Raw genomic sequence first — 19,401 nt, forward strand, 5'->3', positions numbered from 1 at the left:
AAGCAGATATCAGTGGCACGGCCGTTTCGGCTAATGCTGTGTTCAAGGCAGGCTTTTGAAACCGTAAGTTACAGCTTCAAGTCACAACTACGACTTGGTAGCGTTCCAGGTAACCCGTAGCTCGTGTTTTTACCGTCCTGTTGTCTGTGAAAGTTCCCTATAACGGCCACTCGTAACTTCCGACCCGTGAACTCGTACCAGATCGAACTGGTATGACTTCACAGGAAGGAAAAACACAAAGTACGAGTTTCCTTGAACGCACCTTGAGTTAGCAGCCCCCGCCCTTGTCAGGCATCAATTGGTCCTCGTGCTACGTCACCACATTCACGCGCATCCCTTGGCTGCACACACAGCCCTTCATGCCGTTCTCTCCCCTCATTGGATAACACTTGTATCCCACAAGGAAAATTTTCTCCTCGGGTTACAGCAGAGCAGAGTGACGGAGAGACTCGTGTTTAGGCTGAAATACTTCATGTAAGTGATTGCTGACGGAAAATAGGACTATTTAGGACTTATATTAACAAAAACATTCCACTGATATCTGCTTTAAGAATATAATTAGTGAAATCTTCCTCTATCTTCCGTCTCTCCTCTAAAAGCCTGTGGTGTTAGAGTAACAGTAGCAGACTCATCACTCCTCCTGCAGGATTAAAAAGCTGCAGACTCTGGTTCCTCTGTGGCCGTTTCACTCCTCCACACTTCTCCTGTCCAGCCCATAAATATGAACAACACCACCATCAGCAGAACAGAACAGAACAGCACCGGGCGGCGGCGGCAGCGGCGCTGACTGAGTGAGACCAGTTCATCAACGCTGCCTGGCGTCTGAAACGACCTCAAACTGTCTCTGAAAGCAGCTCTGATCAGCACCGCGGCCCAAGCTGTGGACCGGGGCCCCGCAAGCAGCCGCCAGATAAAACTCTGAGGACAGAGGATCATAAAATACACACAGTTCTACTGCTTTAATATTATGTATGTATAACAATGCATAGTTAGTATTTTGCCTTGTATAGGGTTGATCAAAGAAACAAAGAAAGAAGACAAAATGAAGAATAAATAAGTAAATTAAAATTACACACATATATAAACTGACATACTTACACACATACTGACATAAATACATACTTTAATACATACTTGCATACATGCGTACTTATTTACATATAAACTGACATACATACATACTTGTGTACTTACTTACATACATACATACATACTTTAATACACACATAAAAGTACATATAAGTGTTTATGTATGTATGTGCGTTTGTAAGTATGTATGAATCTATGCATGTATGTATGAATGTATGTTATAAGTAAGAAATATAATAAGAATGTATGTATGTATGTATGCATGTAAAGTATGTATTAAAGTGTGTGTGTATGTATGTATGTAACTAATGTATGTATGAATCTATGTATATATGTAGGTATACATAAGTATGTATGTATTTAGTATGTATGTATGTATGCATAAAAGTATGTATGTAGGTCTGTATGTTATGTATGTAAGTATGAATCAATGTAGGTATGTAAGTAATTATGTATGAATTAATGTATGTGTAGTAAGTATGTACATAGTATGAATATATGTATGTAAATTTGTATGCATGAATGTATGTATGTAGGTATGTATGTTTGTTTGTATGTATGTAAGTATGTATGTAGGTATTTATGTATGAATGTATGTAAGAATAATTGAATGAGTTTGTATGTATGCAAGTATCTATGTTTGTGTATGTATGTATTTGTGCAAGTATTTATGTGCAAATGTATGTGTGTATGTATATTAGCCCTTAAACAGGCAACGTGCACCGGGAGATACACCCACTTTAACATCCTGTAGGGGGTGTGCTGGGAGGTTTTCACTAATGAAGTTTGCATTTATCAAAAGTCTTGTCTGGTATTAGCATCTAGATGATATGATTTGGTTCAGGCTATCTTTCATCGTTTCGTCAGCCTGATCTGAAAACATCATGGCCGCCGGTGGTGGAGAACCTGCTTCCTTCCGTGGAACTAATCATATATTAGTCATACTTATTTTCAATAAAACAACAATCTAAATTCCTAAAATGAATTAGAACAGTTGTCTAAACATTCTCATGAAGAAAAAATGTTCCAACTGTGTTTGTGGTGTTACTTAGCAGCTTTTGAAATGTATGTATCCCATGAGATACGTTGCCAGATTAGGGGTAGAAATTTGGTCAATGTTCATTATTCAAAATGTTGTTTCAAGCTGGAAGGCTTGCTAATAATTACTGCAGTATCAGATATTATCATGCACAGCTTTGCCCATTACAACAGTATAACTGTATTTTACTTAAATAAATATATTTATTTTCAAGCAGGGCATCTCGGCTAGGTCATTTTATGGGAAAAGAAAGGATGTGGTCAACTGCTGTCACAGAACCAGTCACACACAACACAACAATAAATACAGCTAAAAATAAATAATAACTGGTGGTATGTATGTAGTTAGGGGTGTAACAAATAGTCAATTCACGATACGTTACAAAATACGACATAGGACTCACGATATGAAATAGTCACGGTATAATGTAAAGTGTGGGGGGGACCAACTAATTAATCCAGGTGTGTCTGACCTCACAACTATGGTCAGGCACACCTGGATTAAAGTGAAATTCCGGCGTAAGTGTAAACCATGGTCAAACACACCATAACACCGAGTTAGACCCCCCCTCGAGAGATCAATTTGCCCGACCGCTACATTCACGAGATCCACCAACTTCAGCAAATACCGCAATATCGCCACACACGGCGCTCTCCGGATCCACTGTCTGACCGCAACCAAAACGCCACCATTTGCCCAAAATAATGCTCAGAACTGCACCAAATGTCATCAATAGTACACACAGGGTCCCAGCACGTAGTACGAGTTGTCAAACATCTGCTAGCTTTGCCTGTTTTCTTTAGCAAGGAGATGCAACTCAACTCACCTACTTCTCCTCCGGGAGCCGCTCGTTGGTGAGGAAGCCCTGACGAGTCGATCACCGAGTGCACCGGAGTTCCGCAGCTCAATCAACAATTACCTCATGGAAATACAATCAGAGTTTTTTTTTTTATATCTTGCATATCACTTTATAACTATTATTATCGAGTGCTGGCCACGATATAGGCGCAAATGAGCATTTTTAAGAGCTGCGGAACTCCGGTGCACTCGGTGATCGACTCGTCAGGGCTTCCTCACCAACAAGCCGCTCCCGGAGGAGAAGTAGGTGAGTTGAGTTGCATCTCCTTGCTAAAGAAAACAGGCAAAGCTAGCAGATGTTTGACAACTCGTACTACGTGCTGGGACCCTGTGTGTACTATTGATGACATTTGGTGCAGTTCTGAGCATTATTTTGGGCAAATGGTGGCGTTTTGGTTGCGGTCAGACAGTGGATCCGGACAGCGCCGTGTGTGGCGATATTGCGGTATTTGCTGAAGTTGGTGGATCTCGTGAATGTAGCGGTCGGGCAAATTGATCTCTCGAGGGGGGGTCTAACTCGGTGTTACGGTGTGTTTGACCATGGTTTACACTTACGCCGGAATTTCACTTTAATTAGTTGGTACCTGAACCTGAACCACAAGACCTGGTCTTTTTGTTTTTCAGTCTTTTCCTAACTATGTGCACAAAACAAGCAAGTATTTTGCCATCTTCTGCCATTCCCAGGTGCAAAATGTTAGAATAAAATGTTATTATAAATTAATTTAAGATTAGTGCGAAATACAAACATAAAATTATGTCTCTCTAAAGGTAAATGCAAAAATATTATTTTTTAATTTCTCCCTTATGCAGACTTAAAAACATACAAAAGTTTGTTGCCTGTCTTCTCTATAAAACAGTGTTTCCACTAGGATTTTTTGATGGAGTAGCAGCAGTGGCGTGTCACTTCTTTATGAGACTGCTTTCTAATGAGATTACAAAATTGGATTGGAAAAAATGAATAAAATCAACTTTAAAAGGGCTATGTGTAATGTAAATGACCAAGGAATACAAGAATGTATAACTTATCTTCATCAAAATGAGCATTAATATGTTTATCATTTGGGCTCTTTTTATACCTTAATAGGGCAACGTATCCCGGGAGATACAACTCATAAAATCCAAAATATTGAATATATATATATTTTTAATTTTGAAATATTTTTCTTAGGGCCTAAAGAGATGAGTGATAACATTAAATTATTTTTTGCAACTTATTTTCCACTCCTGCCTGTTTAAGGTATGTATGTATGTATGTATTTATGTATGTATAAAGGTATGTATATGTTCTGCATAAACATAAAGACATGTCCTTTGGTTCCTACAGTATCAACCTGAGGCACTCAATGAAAGACAAACACACAAACACACTATCAAAGAAAATTACAAATAATATAAAGATATAAAATGAATCCATGCAATAAAACGTCAGATGTACAGTATGAATCTATGTATGTATGTATGAATGTATGAATGACATCCTTTCATACTTAGATACACTTACATACATACACACATACTTACATACATTCATATTTACATACAACCATACATACACACATACATACTGACACATACTTTCATGCATACGTTCATATACATACTTACACACACACACATCCTTGTAAATCTATCTTTGTGAGGACATGCCATTGACATAATGTATTCCCTAGCCCCTTACCCTAAACTTAACCATCCTAAACAAATGCCTAAACTTAACCATTACTCTAAACCTCATTTAAACCTAATTATAATCTAACATCTTAACCCTCAAAAAGCCCTTGGAAAAAGTGAGGACCGGCCAAAATGTCCTCACTTCCCAAAATGTCCTCACTCTGTTGGTTAAAAACTCGTTCCGGTCCTCACAACGTAGCATGTACAAGAACACACACACACACACTTATGTACTTACATGCATACATACACACACATACTTTCATACATATATACTTTTAAACATAATATAGATATTTACATACATATATGCATACATACCTACTAACATACTACATAAAATCTGTCCTAAGAATAAAAGAACAAAATCAGTTTTCTGTTTGAGTTCAGTCACTTCCTCTTTAAGCCCCTCCCCCCTCCGTATCTCTTTGTCTCCTTGGCCTTTTTAATGTCTGCCGGTGCCGGGCTGTTAGAGGGTAAAAAAGTAAGATATGTGAAATGTCAGCGTCTGTGATCGCGGAGGTTTTAAAGGTCAGCTCACAGATATTCTGCAGTGCCATTAAAAACTCAAAAGAGACACAGACTGAAGAAGAGTCTCCGGAGGAACAGACCTGAATCACAACCACGATCCTGGTCCTAAATTACAACTCTGAAGGAAAACAATAGGTATTATAATAATAAAAAACTAAGGGTCCTCTACACTGCAAAAACTCAAAATCTTTCCAAGAATCTTTGCCTTATTTCTTGTCAAAATGTCTAGTTTCTAGTCAAATCTAATCTCTTTCACTTAAAATAAGACTCATCACCTAAAAATGAACTTGTTTTTAGATCATTTTCACTTGTTTCAAACAAATTTCCACTTGAAATAAGTAGAAAAATCTGCCAGTGAAAGCATGTTTTTTTGTGTGCTTGTAATAAGGAAGAAAAACTTGCTCCACTATCAGATTTTTCTACTTATTTCAAGTGAAAATCTGCTTGAAAGAAGCAAAAAGTGTCTAAAAACAAGCTATTTTTTATTTGATGAGTCTTATTGTAAGTATAATGAGATTTGTTTTGACTAGAAATGAGACATTTTGACTAGAAATAAGACAAATATTCTTGGTAAGATATTTGAGTTTTTGCAGTGTAGGCTATGCAACCGGTTTTTCCTGTTCCCATTTATCCAACCTTCTCTAAACTTTGATGTTCTACATTTTGTCCTATGGGAGCTCGTTTTAAACATCGGATTTCCAACTCTGTATTTATCTCTGGCAGGACGAGCTGGGTGTCGGTCCTGAGGGGAATCGGCTCAGCTCGGCCTCTGACAGCTGCTGTACGACTGTGTATGTGGGTGACCCAGTTCAGTTCTGCAGCATGTGGACTCACCGTGGCCTAAATCAATATGGAAATCAGAAGTTTAAAAATGAGATTTGAGCTAGAAAAGTGTTATTTTTGTTCGTGTTTTTGTGATTAATGTGAATGTCAGAGAGGATGAAACAAACAGAATGAGCTCTGTACTGTAGAGCGAGTGGAGTGGAGCTGAAACGGTTTATCAGCTGGTCGGTCGACAGGAAGCAAATTGAGTTGTCAAAAGAAAAAGAAAAAGAAAAAGATACAGACGTTTGTTGCAGCTCCTCAGTTGTGAACGTTTTCTATTTGTCTTTGGTCGCATGCAAAGATAACTTTATCTGTGCAACAGCATTAAATTCACAAGGACAATACAAAGTGCTTAACAGTAAAGAGCAGTAAAATATAAAACATCACATTATAATATGATTAAAAAGAAAAAAGAAAATTGTGTACAAGGTCGAATTAATTTAATGATTTATAATTTCAAATTAACATCAGCACAAGATCAGTTAAAACACTCAAGACTTGAGATAGAACATAAAAATATACTATAATGGGGTAATAATTATGTTAATTTTTAAAGTTATGTGAAGATTTAACTTACCAATTACCTTACTTACCAATTTCAGTTGGTAAATATATCAATATGAGAGCAAATGAGAAATTAAGAGTGTAGAATTTTGTTTTTTAAATTATATATTTATACTAGTAATATGGAGTTTACAGTGGAAATTGTAAAAAATAAAATAAAATAAAATAAAAATAAAGAAATTGTATAAAGAAAGAAGTCTTTTAACAGTTATAAGACCAATGTGTAAAACAGAAAATGACAAACAAAACACACAGAAATATAGTTTGGCAGCTATTTTTTTATTGAGCAATTAATATCCCAGTTTACAGTGATCTGACAGCGACTTTAAAAAGTAAAAATACTGTTTTATACATTCTTTCAGAGGTGGGTCACATGGATTTAATCAATATTACAAAATATATGCAAAATTATCTATAAAATACTCAAACTGGTTTTTAGATATCGCATCAAATCTTAATTCTGTTGAAAATGAAATTCATTGTGTCTGTCAGGTCATTCATTTGGAGATTAGACTTCCGTAATAATAAAAATGATAATTATGTTTCCACTGGAAGAAAATCTAAATTCTTAATAAAATAAAAAAAAGAAGAATATAACCAATGATCATTTTGTCCAGAAACAAGAAACCAATAAAACATTTCTTGTATGAGCAGAAATGATTGAAAACGTTAAAGGGGGATTCACAAATGTTTAATATAGTTTGAATTTCAAATATGAACTTTCAGTGATTTTCAAATTTAAAATTAAACCTCACATTTACTTCACTTTAATCGAAGTTTTTATGACTTAACTCCTTAAAAGTCAAGCTTTTAGCTCCTGCATCACATTCAGACTTCAAGTTTAATTTCCCTTCTTAACTTTAGACATGAACAACTTTATGAAAGTGAAAGATTATTTGTGGTTTATGTTTCTTTGTTTTGTTTTTTAGATCAGTAGTCACAGTAAATCTGAACACAGCAGGTTATAATAGCATGAAATATCTAAATATTACCCAGCATGAAAACCGTCCACATACAGTATGTATTCATTATCATATAAAAAAAAGAGTATTACATCAATATTTACATACAGCAATATGTGTAAGTTCTTAAATAAACAGCTTATATAATGAGTGAGTGACGACATACAGTCATATGATAATAATATAAGGATATAAAAATAAATGGCTCTTTCCTCCCTGTCATCAGATTGTTGTGAGATTTCACGGCTGACGTTCACATTTGTTGAGGTTTGATAGTCCATTTTTTAATCTCTATTAATGTCAATGTGACGCTTCTTTGGTAACGGATGCATAAATGTCAATTAATATGACTAATAATGTTCCTAAATATCTACTTCTATAGTTTTAATATTGATTTATTGGTTTATTATTAAGGGATTCAGATTCGGTGAAACGCCGTGTAGCTCCACATTGACCTAATACGTTGCTCAGCAGAGGCAGTTATTATGAGAAAAGGTCAAAAACACAGTGAGGACTGAGGAGTGTCGCTATAATTAACAAGCTTCCCTGTAATTTCCTTTAATTAGCTAACGGTCTGACCGGTCGTTAAAGTTCTGTTGCCGTGACGATGGCGCGATCTGAGGGGTCAGAGGTCAGGAAGTTGATGTAAAAATCTGTGCTACAGTTTATTAAAAAAAAAAAAAAAAAAGAACTTTAAGAACTGGAGAGAGAGAGAAAACTAATCAGTTTCAGCTTCTCATCACTTCACCAGAGTTCCTGTTCCTGTTTCTGTTTCTGTCCAGTGAATCCAACATGGCCGACGCCTGACTTCCTGTTTGGTCCCGTGGTGAGTTCAGGGTCTCCGCTGAACTTTGACCTCAGCGCCCGGTGTACATGAAGTCTGAGGACACACACACACACACACACACAAGCAAATTAGCAATAATAATAACCAATACAAATATGTTTTAAAGATAAAATAACCATTAATGTTTGAATAATTGAACAAGTGACTGTGTGTCAATCAACACAATTTTAATACTTAACTGTAATTATTTCTTTGATTATTGGCAGATTGATGAATTGAAACTTTGCTCAACATTTCACCTTTTTTTTATATAAATAAAAGAGAAGGCAGAACAGCCGATGACTGAGAGAAACTTTGTTACACCTCAGATACTTCTGTCTGTTTCCATGTTTAACACTGGACTATAATACAAAATTAAGTAGGCCATTTATACGGGTACATCTCAAATAATTAGAATATAATGAAAAGGTTTATGTATGTCAGTTATTCATTTCAAAAAGATAAACTAATATATTACATAGATCCATTACACAGAGAATTAAACATTTCAGGTCTTAATTATTTAATTTATTTTAATTGTAATGATTATGGCTTCACATCTAATGAAGACCTAAAATTCAGTATCTCAAACCATTGTAATTATTACAAAATACCCTTTTTTTAAAAAGCATTTTAAATCTGTAAATGCTGGCCTTCTGAAAAGTCTGTCTATCTATATGAACTCAATACTTGATTGGGGCTGTTTGACTGGAATGATATTCTAATTTACTGAGATGCACCTGTATACATAAATATATAATTGAATATATGCAGAACAGGGAGACTTGTAATTAAATCTTTTTGTAATTTTGATCTAATTTTGTTTTTAAAAAAAGTCAAAGTAACATTGATGAAGTTTAGTTTTAGTTTTGCTACTCGCTACTGCTACTTATTTAATAAACTTTGTCTTTAAGACCTCAGAGGTTAGGGTCAAGGTGGAGGTCACATGGCGATGTCATGCCCAGGTGCATTGTGGGAGTCTCACCACGGCAGTACTCCGGGTTGAAGTTCTCGTAGATGGGGTAAAGTGGGTTTTCCTGCTCGCTGCGATGCTTCCGGGCCCTCAGGACGTCCCGGACACACTGGTGCAGGAAGGCGTACTGGCACTGTGACACACACACACACACACACACACACACAGTTTAGTATCACTGTACCGGTCCAGTCTGGTTCTGGTTCTGGTCTGAGCCAGTTCTCCCTCCCTCCCTACCAGGGCCGGCCCTAGGATGTTGGTGGCCCCCTAAACAAGGTTTTTGTTTGTGGCCCTGCACTCTAAGCACAAACACCAAATCACTGGTTAAAACTGAATACAGACGTGTTTATTCCCTCTGAGGTTTGAGGCCATTTTCTCGACTTTTACATATTTTCTTAAATGTATCTTTTTAAGATACTTGCAGATGTAACAATACTCAAGTGTTTTATGTCTAAATATTAGAACCTCCGCTGTAAGCACACTGAGGCCAGTTTGTCCTACAACACTGTAGAAAGAAATAATTTACGCCAAATGCTGGAAATTTGAGGTCTGCTTTTTGAAAAAATGTCAAATCCCTTGTGAAAACACTCCTTCAGTCATGAGAATGAACTGTTCTGGTGCTTTAAATAGGATATGAATACAGTAATAGATACAGTAAGTTACAGTAATCCTATATAAGTGTAGAAAACAAGTCTAAAATGACATTTTGTAAGATTGTTTTTTGAGCACAAATGTTGTCATTCTGCCGTTCTATTTTCACCAAATGTCTCAAATGTGAGATAAAAGAAGCTGAATATTGACTTCACATTACATATAAAGCTCATAGCTGCACGTGCAGACCTCAGGATGTTTAAATGACTTGATGAACCCCGGTACCTTTCTGATCATGTGGCCCCCCACCTAACGGCCGTGGCCCTAAACAACCACATACAGTGTTGATGCCAGGGGCCACCGGCCCTGCTCCCTACCTCGGTCTGGACCATGTGCTGCCGGTGCAGCCGCAGCTCGAACACGGCGCTGTACAGGTCCACGATTCCTTTAGAGTCCAGCTGCTGCAGAACCCGGTCCAGAGCCATGAAGGTCCCGGTCCGCCCCACACCAGCACTGAACACACACACACACACACACACACACACAGAGGGTCAGATATACACTGCAAAAATTCAAAATCTTACCGAGTGTATTTGTCTTATTTCTAGTCAAAATAAATCTAATTCTACTTAAAATAAGACTCATCACATTTAAAAAGTAGCTTGTTTTTAGACAATGTAAAGGTGCCAGTTTTAGCCAACAGCTAGTTTCCGACTGTAGTCCTCCTGGCAAGGTGTTAAAAGCCATTAAAATGAACACAAGGACATAACAACATAATTCATAAAACAGGAAAAAACACATACAACAAACACATGTATCCAACAGAAACCAACAGACATTAAAAACTACAAAGAAAGACAATTAACATGACACTATTATAAAACAAAAACAGAAACAAGAAGTGTAGTGCAATTTAATAAATTTAGGTGAGATGGACTATTTATGATGGATAAAATAGAAGAAGATGCAACAATGCAAAGACCAAAACAGGGTTTCTTAATGGAGTTGTGCTAGGATGGGTTAAGAACACAACGAAACCAAATATAATACAGTGTAATAAAGTGCTACAGTGCACAGAAAAACTGTCAGGGATGGATAGATGAAATGGGGGTGCAGCAATGCAAGAACCAAGATCCAAGAACTTTTTTCAAGCAAATTTTCCACTTTAAATAAGTAGAAAAATCTGATAGTGGAGCAAGTTTTTCTTTCTTATTACAAGCACCAAATGCTTGCTTTCACTGGCAGATTTTTCTACTTATTTCAGTTGAAAGTTTGTTTGAAACAAGTGAAAATGATCTAAAAACAAGTTAATTTTTAGATGATGAGTCGTATTTTAAGTGGAAAGAGATTAGTTTTGACTAAAATTGAGACATTTTGACAAGAAATAAGACAAATATTCTATAGATTTTGAGTTTTTGCAGTGTAGACTGGTCCTGGTTCTGGTTCTGACCCACCTGCAGTGAACCACGGTGGCTCCGGTGCTCGGCGACCGGTCCACGTAGTCCCGGACCGTCCGGACGAACTGGATGAGGGACTGGGTGCTCTCGGGAACGCCGTGGTCGGGCCACACGGTGTAGTGGAAGTGACGCAGCACCCGGGGGTAGCTACGGCTGCTCTCCTGTCACACACACACACACACACACAGAGTATTGATTATTGGTTATTGATCATCAGGTATCGATGAAGACCGACTGACAACTAGGGATGGGTACCTTTCACATTTAAAAACATTTCTCTTTTCATGTGCTTATAGCTGAGCTCTTCTTTATCTATTTTCTTTTATTTTACTTTTTTTGCTCCTGCTTTTAACTCTGTGTTTTTTGTTTTTATGCTGTTCTTTAAAAAAAAAAATGTCTTAAAAAATGTCTTTATGTAAAGCACATCGAGTTGCCTTGGTATGAAATGCGCTATATAAATAAAGATGCCTAGCCTTGAATCGATACGGTACCGATACACAACAACGGTACTTTTTGTGTGTGTGTGGTAATTAAAGTTATTTTGTCTGAAAAAAATGGTCAAAATTCAGATTTTTTTTATATTTATTTCCTCAGCCTTTAAGAATATCTTATATTTTAGGGATGGGAAATGATTTTCAAAGAATCAAATAGTCATTTAATGAAAAAAAAAAAAAAAGAATAGTTCATGAAACTATCTTGTCTGAAAAAATGTAAATGCTCCCATTTTACTGTGGCAGAAGGAGAAACATGGAGAGACTCCTACAGCCTCAGAAAGGTCTGTGTGAAACAAATGAAATGCAGCGCAAACTCCACAATAAGCTGACTTTGTCTTCGTTTAGATGAGCTGTCATTACATGAGGAGGACTATATTGAAGCTGTGAGCCAATATTCACCGGTACCGATTCTCATAACAGTCCGTTTCATTAGGTACCGAAATAATGTGGAAGTGTTTGACTGGACGTGAATCGATACTCGGTACTTTACTCTGGTGGGAATTTACCGAGGTGATCTTGAACTCTCTGATGGTCCACTCGGGCAGGACGGACTCGGACAACATCTGGATGACCAGGTCTCCGTAGTACAGAGGTTCTCTGTCTGGAGGCCAGTACTGATCACACTTCACCTGCAGCGCACACGCACACACACACACACACACACACACACACACACGAGGATCAGCTCATTGATCATGTTTCACTTCAGTTTCGGCTCCTAAACATCAAGTTTTTATACATAAATAAGAATTTGTGAATTAGCAAAAGTAATAACCAACATATATTAAAATAACCATTAATGTTTGAAAAAAATCTTATTTTTAAATCTTTGAACAAGTGAATATGTGTCTATGCAAACATTTTGTTGATGTGTGAAGTCAACAAACAATTTTAATACTTAACTGTAATCAATTTCTTTGGTTATTGGCAGATTGATCAGACAGAGTTTGTTTGAGTTTTTGAAACTTTGCTCAACATTTCACTTTTTTTTTATAAATAAAAGAGAATGACTGAGAGAAACTGGTTAAATCTCAGATATTTTCGTCTGTTTCCATGTTTAACAATGGACCCAAAAAAAAAATTAAGTACCATATATACAGGCGCATCTCAATAAGTTAGAATATCATGAAAAAGTTAAAGCAGATATCAGTGGAATGTTTTTGTTAATATAAGTCCTAAATAGTCCTATTTTCCGTCAGCAATCACTTACATGAAGTATTTCAGCCTAAACACGAGTCTCTCCGTCACTCTGCTCTGCTGTAACCCGAGGAGAAAATTTTCCTTGTGGGATACAAGTGTTATCCAATGAGGGGAGAGAACGGCATGAAGGGCTGTGTGTGCAGCCAAGGGATGCGCGTGAATGTGGTGACGTAGCACGAGGACCAATTGATGCCTGACAAGGGCGGGGGCTGCTAACTCATGGTGCGTTCAAGGAAACTCGTACTTTGTGTTTTTCCTTCCTGTGAAGTCATACCAGTTCGATCTGGTACGAGTTCACGGGTCGGAAGTTACGAGTGGCCGTTATAGGGAACTTTCACAGACAACAGGACGGTAAAAACACGAGCTACGGGTTACCTGGAACGCTACCAAGTCGTAGTTGTGACTTGAAGCTGTAACTTACGGTTTCAAAAGCCTGCCTTGAACACAGCATTAGCCGAAACGGCCGTGCCACTGATATCTGCTTTAATTTATGTTAGTAATTTGAGTCAAGTCATGAGGGTTGATCCTCTGAGGAGCGTGAACGTCCACAGTGACTCTGATACGAACCAAAAGCTTCACACTGAATAAATGACTCACTCGTCCTTTCTCCGTGCATTGTGTCACCATGACGACGTTGTGGACGCCATGTTCCCAGACCATCCGCCAGAAGTCGTCCTTGGTGCCGGGCAGCGGGCCCTGGGTGGCGATGTACTCTCTACGGTAGTTGTTGCCCTGCACACACACACACACACACACACACAGATTAGTACAGTGTGTTTAAGTGTGTGTATTTGTGTGTGTTTGTGTGTGTTTGTGTGTAAATGTGTGTGTGCGTACAGGTATGTAGCTGGCGTTGATGTAGTCGGAGCAGGGGTCGTCCTCCAGGTACGACAGCTTCACTCTGGTCGAATCGTCTGGATGGAAAATATAACATTTTCATTTTATTCTGAAGTTGAAGAGTGAAAATCGTAACTTCCTGTGACTTTGTGATGTCACAACTAAGCAGTCAATAAGCCCCGCCCCTCCACAATCTGGACACAATCATCTATCCATCCAACAACTTTGCAGGATTTAGTTTCTTTGAGTGTTTTATTCTGAAATCTCTTCTCTAATTTTTATTGGCTCACTTTAGAAAACAGTCAGCCCTTCAAAATAAAAGCCAGGAGAAGAAAAGGGAAACATGTAACAACAATAATAATAATGTGATAATTTAAATCAAAGCTTCATCAGCGGCAGCAACGTGTTTGACCTTTGTGTTTCATCAACGACTGAGACGATTAATCAACATGTTGTTTTGTTTCTTTAATGAGTCGTCATTAGTTAAAGCGTCGGAGTAAACACGTAGCTAAACACCGGCTGCCAATCAAATCGTCCGAATCTATAAATATAATAAGACGAGGTCGACTTCTTCTTTTTCTTTTTCTTCTTTTTCTCTAAAGCTTTTATTCTTGTAAGTGAGAATATGTGTCCAACTGTTGTTAAATGTTTGTAAATGTGAAGAGGTTCAAGCTGTGACTCACACACGTGGGAGAAAACTATTTATCTTACAGCGTGTGTGTGTGTGTGTGTGTGTGTGTCCCTCTGACAGTTAATTATAAAGCCTCTGTTGTAAATGTATCGCCTCCAGTCATAAATCTTGTTTCTCTGTTCGTATAGAAAATTGGCTTCTGATCCACATGACTGAGGTTTAATGAGTTTATTTAAACTGACACACAACAACTGACAACAACTCATCTGTTTCCATGACAGTCAACTGAATATTGTTTATATAGATATAGATAATGTGCATATATAGAATGTTATTATTACTATATCTAATAAATATGAATTACTATTGTTGATGAATATAATTTATTAAAGGGATAGTATCTTTTTTTTTTAAAGTGGGGTTGTATGATCTGCAAATAGCCCCTAAGTGCTTTAATTGCAGTAGAAGACTCTTCTGCACTCCTCCCGTTAGCAACGCCAGCCCATAATAGCCCTGCCCAGAGATTTACAACATACAGTGTTGTGAACAGACCCAAAGAAACGGCCTATTTTCATGGCCTAAAAGAGGTTTTACCTGAAAAAAAATACACAGTTCCATTGTTCGCTATAATATAATTTTTTCCAGCCCTTCAAAGTGCAGGAAAAACACAGTTTTTATTTGGACCTAACCAACTGCTGATCGGTGGGCGCGAACCCTGGGCGGAGGGATACGTGAGTTGGTTAGGTCCAAATAAAAACTGTGTTTTTCCTGCACTTTGAGGGGCTGGAAAAAGTTATATTATAGTGAACAATGGAACTTTGTATTTTTTTCAGGTAAAACCTCTTTTAGGCCGTGAAAATAGGCCGTTTCTTTGGGTCCATTCACAACAATGTATGTTGTAAATCTCTGGGCAGGACTATTATGGGCTGGCGTTGCTAACGGGAGGAGTGTAGAGAGTCTTCTACTGCAATTAAAGTACTTAGGGGCTATTTGTACATCATACAACCCCACTTTAAAAAAAATGATACTATCCCTTTAATGCATGTTTTTATTCATTATTTATCACTTTAACTTGTAAATCTTACAACACCTGACTGAGTTTCTCTCTTATTTAGAATAAAAACTTTTTCGTGTCGGCCAGAAAAATACTTCAACAATAATTAACGACACAAATAAAGAATAAGAAGAGGATAAATCATAATAAAGGAGTTGCAGAGAACTGAAGGTTTAAACAAAGATATTTATGGATACAATAATAAATATGACACATGAATATTTATTCATGTTTTCATCGCCTCGAGGCCGACTCGGCCCTGACGACGCCGCATCACTGTAACCATGGGAACAGGTCCCGTCTCGTTAATTAAAGCTCTTATTAACGATGTCGTGGCCATAATAAAAGTTCACATTGTTCATTGTTTTTTTTTTTTTTCCTTTTGTCACCGACTCAACAGCAGCTGCAGCTCCTCACCACGTCTTATTTAAATTATAAATGTGTGTTTTTCTTTTGTCCTGTGTTTCATTAAGGTCATTTAATCACTCACACACACACACACACACACACACACACACAGACACACAGGTTCTTACATGGCAGGATGTTGTTGTAGCGGTTCTTTCCTCTGTTCTCCGGCAGCCGGGCCACGTCCATGGTCTGATTACGACCCACATCCTTCAGATCCTGAACGCAGCACGTCAACATGTTTTTATTACAGTATGTTTCATATCAACAAACTGTTTTTTTTTTTCAATTTCTTCCTTTTAAATTAATAAAAGGTGTAAAAGTTTTAAGTTTTCTTCTTTTTTTTTTACCTCGAACTCCTCAGACAGCAGGTAGTTGGAGTCGGCCTGCAGCTTGTTCAGGTGCGACTCAAAGTGACAGGCTTTGATGGGACTGGACGGACGGTTGCCATGGAAACAGACACATCGTTATTGTTATTATCAATAATATTAATATAATTATTGTTGTGATTGATAGTATTATTGATAACTGATGAGTTAAAGGAGAATTACAGTCATTATCTAGCCCGGACCTATAGCTCTGCTGCTGCTAGCTGCACCGCTACACTGCAGTTAAACAGCGAAGTAATGGGGGCAGAGCTTTAAAACCGTGACTTTGGCCTCTATATAATGCTCTAAATATCACTACACATGCTTTACAACATCCACCAGTTCCTCACCACACAACACTGAGTGTGAATAACTCTGTTAATATGAGAGAGCATGTGTGTTTTTATCACGTAGCTCTGTTTACGCTAGCTGTCGAGGGACTGTCGACTGTCGAGCAAAGACAGAAACACAAGGAAAACATGCTTTTTTGGATCGGAATAAGCAGTTATATTCATATTGATGCTTTTTTCTGCATCCAAAATCATTTTTTTCCCTGCTAAATCCATGTTTTCCTCGCATTTTTGTCTTTTGTAAATGAAAACAGTCCCGAGCTCGACAGTCGACTAGTAAGGTCTACCCAGGAAGCTAGAGTAAACGGAGCTACGTGATAAAAACACACATGTTAACACTGCTCTCTCATATTAACAGAGTTATACACAGTCAGTGTTGTGTGTTAAGGAACTGGTGGATGTTGCAAAGCATGTGTAGTGATATTTTGAGCATTATAAAGAGGCCAAAATCACGGTTTTAAACCTCTGCCCCCATTACTTCTCTGTTTAACTGCAGTGTAGCGGTGTAGCTAGCAGGAGCAGAGCTAGGTCGGTCCGGTCTGCATGTATAGCTCTCAGATTTTTTCCTATGGTCGCACTCGAGGATCTGAAGCTGTAGAGCGTTACTTGGAAAATTAATGTAATTCTCCTTTAAACGTGGTGCAGACTCTCACCTGGTGACCCGACGGTTACTGCAACAGGAAGAGAGAAGACAACTGTGAGTTATGAACATGTCTATATATTCATGAGGTTAATTACTGGTAACAACAGGTGAGGTTTTATATGATCATATTTCTTGTTTTATTTTAATGTGGCACATTTATTTATTTCTATTTTTATTTTTTTCATGTATCAATAATTAATCAGGTTCCTGTAACAGGAAGTAATGGAGGAGCTGCTCTCAGTCTAATGTGCTGCTGCAACGACAGCTCCAACCTTTTACACACACACACACACACACACACACACACACACACACTTCCACTTCTACGGACTGTTAATGAGCTGAGTGTGTACAAATGTCTGCACACACACAAACACACACACACAGAAACAAACACACACACAGACACACACACACACATTAGTCATTAGCTGTGGACTGAGGGGGAGAGTGATGAAGTCGTCTGAGAGACTGAGCACTTTACTGGAAACTAATACTTCACACACTCACATATTGGAGGTAGGAGGTATTGGAAACTCATCTCTCACACACACACTGAAGGGAAATAATTATAGATCACTCACACAGACACACACACACACACATAGAGACACACAAATAGAGACACACTTACCTCCTGACGCCCATATATATCCCTGAAGCTGGAACCTCTTTCCACATACTCATCCTCACCACCGGGTTCTCCTGCACAGCCCTGCACACACACACACACATATATACACACACACATGCATATTAAATTATGTTAACCACAAACAAAAATCCCAGAATTCATAGCTTGCTGCTGGTAAATATCAACCCTCGACTCTGAAAACCACAGGCTGCAGTTCCTGTCCTGACCACTAGAGTGAGTCAGTCTCCATAGACTCCCATGTTAAATCGCGGCGCCGAAAATAATCGATTCAAAGACGCATCGATGTGGTTATGTCACATAATCGACTTTTAGATTCAAATAATTCACTCAAGTTTGATGATGTTGTTCACATACAGAGACAGTGATTTATTTTTATTTTAAGCGACAATGCCAGGATTTACGTTTTAGTTTTGAGAAATGAACAAGTGCACCTTTAAGGAGACTACATGCCTTTTCTTTTTCTTTCTGTGTTCAGACTCCAACGAAGCTGCTGTATTGTGGAAATGCATTTAAATGATATTTTATATTTAATGTATTGTATGTATATAAAAAGATATCATATTTATATGATAATTTATTAATGAAAAGATTGAGGATTTGATGCATCGAAACCGTTGTATATCGTATTATTGAATCGAACTGAATCATTGACAATACAATACAATACAATACAATAAATCTTTATTGTCCACCATGGTGGAAAATTGTTTTAGGCTCACCATGAAATAAATACATATTTCATTAAAAACAGTTTTTAAAAAAACGCAATTAAAGTGTTAAGGACACATAGACTTGGTGATTCGTAATCGAATTGAATCGTGAAGCCAGTGAAGATCGACACCACTAGGGCTGCAACTAATGATTATTTTCATTATCAATTAAACTGTAGATTATTTAAATGATTAATCGATTAGTTGTTTGGTCAATAAAATGTAAAAAAAAATGTTGAAAAACATTAATCAGTGTTTCTCAAACCACCAGACGACGTACTCAAATGTCTTGTTTTGTCCACAAACCAAAGAGAGACTCAGTTTATTGTCATAAAGGAACAAAGAAACCAGAAATATTCACATTGAAGAAGCTGAAATCAGAGAATTTGGACTTTTTTTCTTTAAAAAAACTACTCGAACTGATAATTAGATTATCAGAATAGTTGAAGATTAATTTAATAATCGTGTGTGTGTGTGTGTGTGTGTGTGTGTGTGTGTGTGTGTACTCACACTTTGCGGAGCCGCTGTCTGTAAACCAGCAGAGAGACGACGGCCACCATCATCCCGATCAGAAACATGCCGGCGCTCAGACCCTCCACCACGCCACCTAGAGGCTCTGACACACAACAACACAACACAACACACACACATCAGAGCCGTCATCA

General features: G+C 37.7%; 2 protein-coding genes across 4 annotated transcripts in view; one reads left to right on the top strand and one right to left on the bottom strand.

Moving 5' to 3' along the window:
• The window catches only part of LOC146962289 (histone H2B), a 200,559-nt gene that overhangs the window by 117,523 nt on the left and 63,635 nt on the right, over positions 1 to 19,401 (top strand). The window lies entirely within an intron of this gene.
• The window catches only part of ptprb (protein tyrosine phosphatase receptor type b), a 61,349-nt gene continuing 48,785 nt past the window's right edge, over positions 6,838 to 19,401 (bottom strand). The window contains exons 29-40 of one of the 2 annotated variants that reach the window (XM_085769992.1): positions 19,247 to 19,352; positions 18,006 to 18,086; positions 17,382 to 17,399; positions 16,361 to 16,442; positions 16,139 to 16,229; positions 13,918 to 13,994; positions 13,678 to 13,812; positions 12,387 to 12,509; positions 11,384 to 11,547; positions 10,307 to 10,442; positions 9,351 to 9,471; positions 6,838 to 8,419 (exon numbers count right to left, since the gene is read on the bottom strand). In XM_085769992.1, coding sequence (XP_085626118.1) covers positions 8,397 to 8,419; positions 9,351 to 9,471; positions 10,307 to 10,442; positions 11,384 to 11,547; positions 12,387 to 12,509; positions 13,678 to 13,812; positions 13,918 to 13,994; positions 16,139 to 16,229; positions 16,361 to 16,442; positions 17,382 to 17,399; positions 18,006 to 18,086; positions 19,247 to 19,352 — 1,157 coding nt within the window. In that variant the 3' untranslated portion in view covers positions 6,838 to 8,396. Of the gene's footprint in view, positions 8,420 to 9,350; positions 9,472 to 10,306; positions 10,443 to 11,383; positions 11,548 to 12,386; positions 12,510 to 13,677; positions 13,813 to 13,917; positions 13,995 to 16,138; positions 16,230 to 16,360; positions 16,443 to 17,381; positions 17,400 to 17,987; positions 18,087 to 19,246; positions 19,353 to 19,401 lie in introns of those variants that run through there. The other variant, XR_015035152.1, reaches the window with a different exon arrangement.

The sequence above is a fragment of the Trachurus japonicus genome, chromosome 23 (assembly GCF_045865225.1).
Source record: "Trachurus japonicus isolate A0001 chromosome 23, Traja_1.0".
NCBI classification, from domain to species: Eukaryota; Metazoa; Chordata; class Actinopteri; order Carangiformes; family Carangidae; genus Trachurus; species Trachurus japonicus.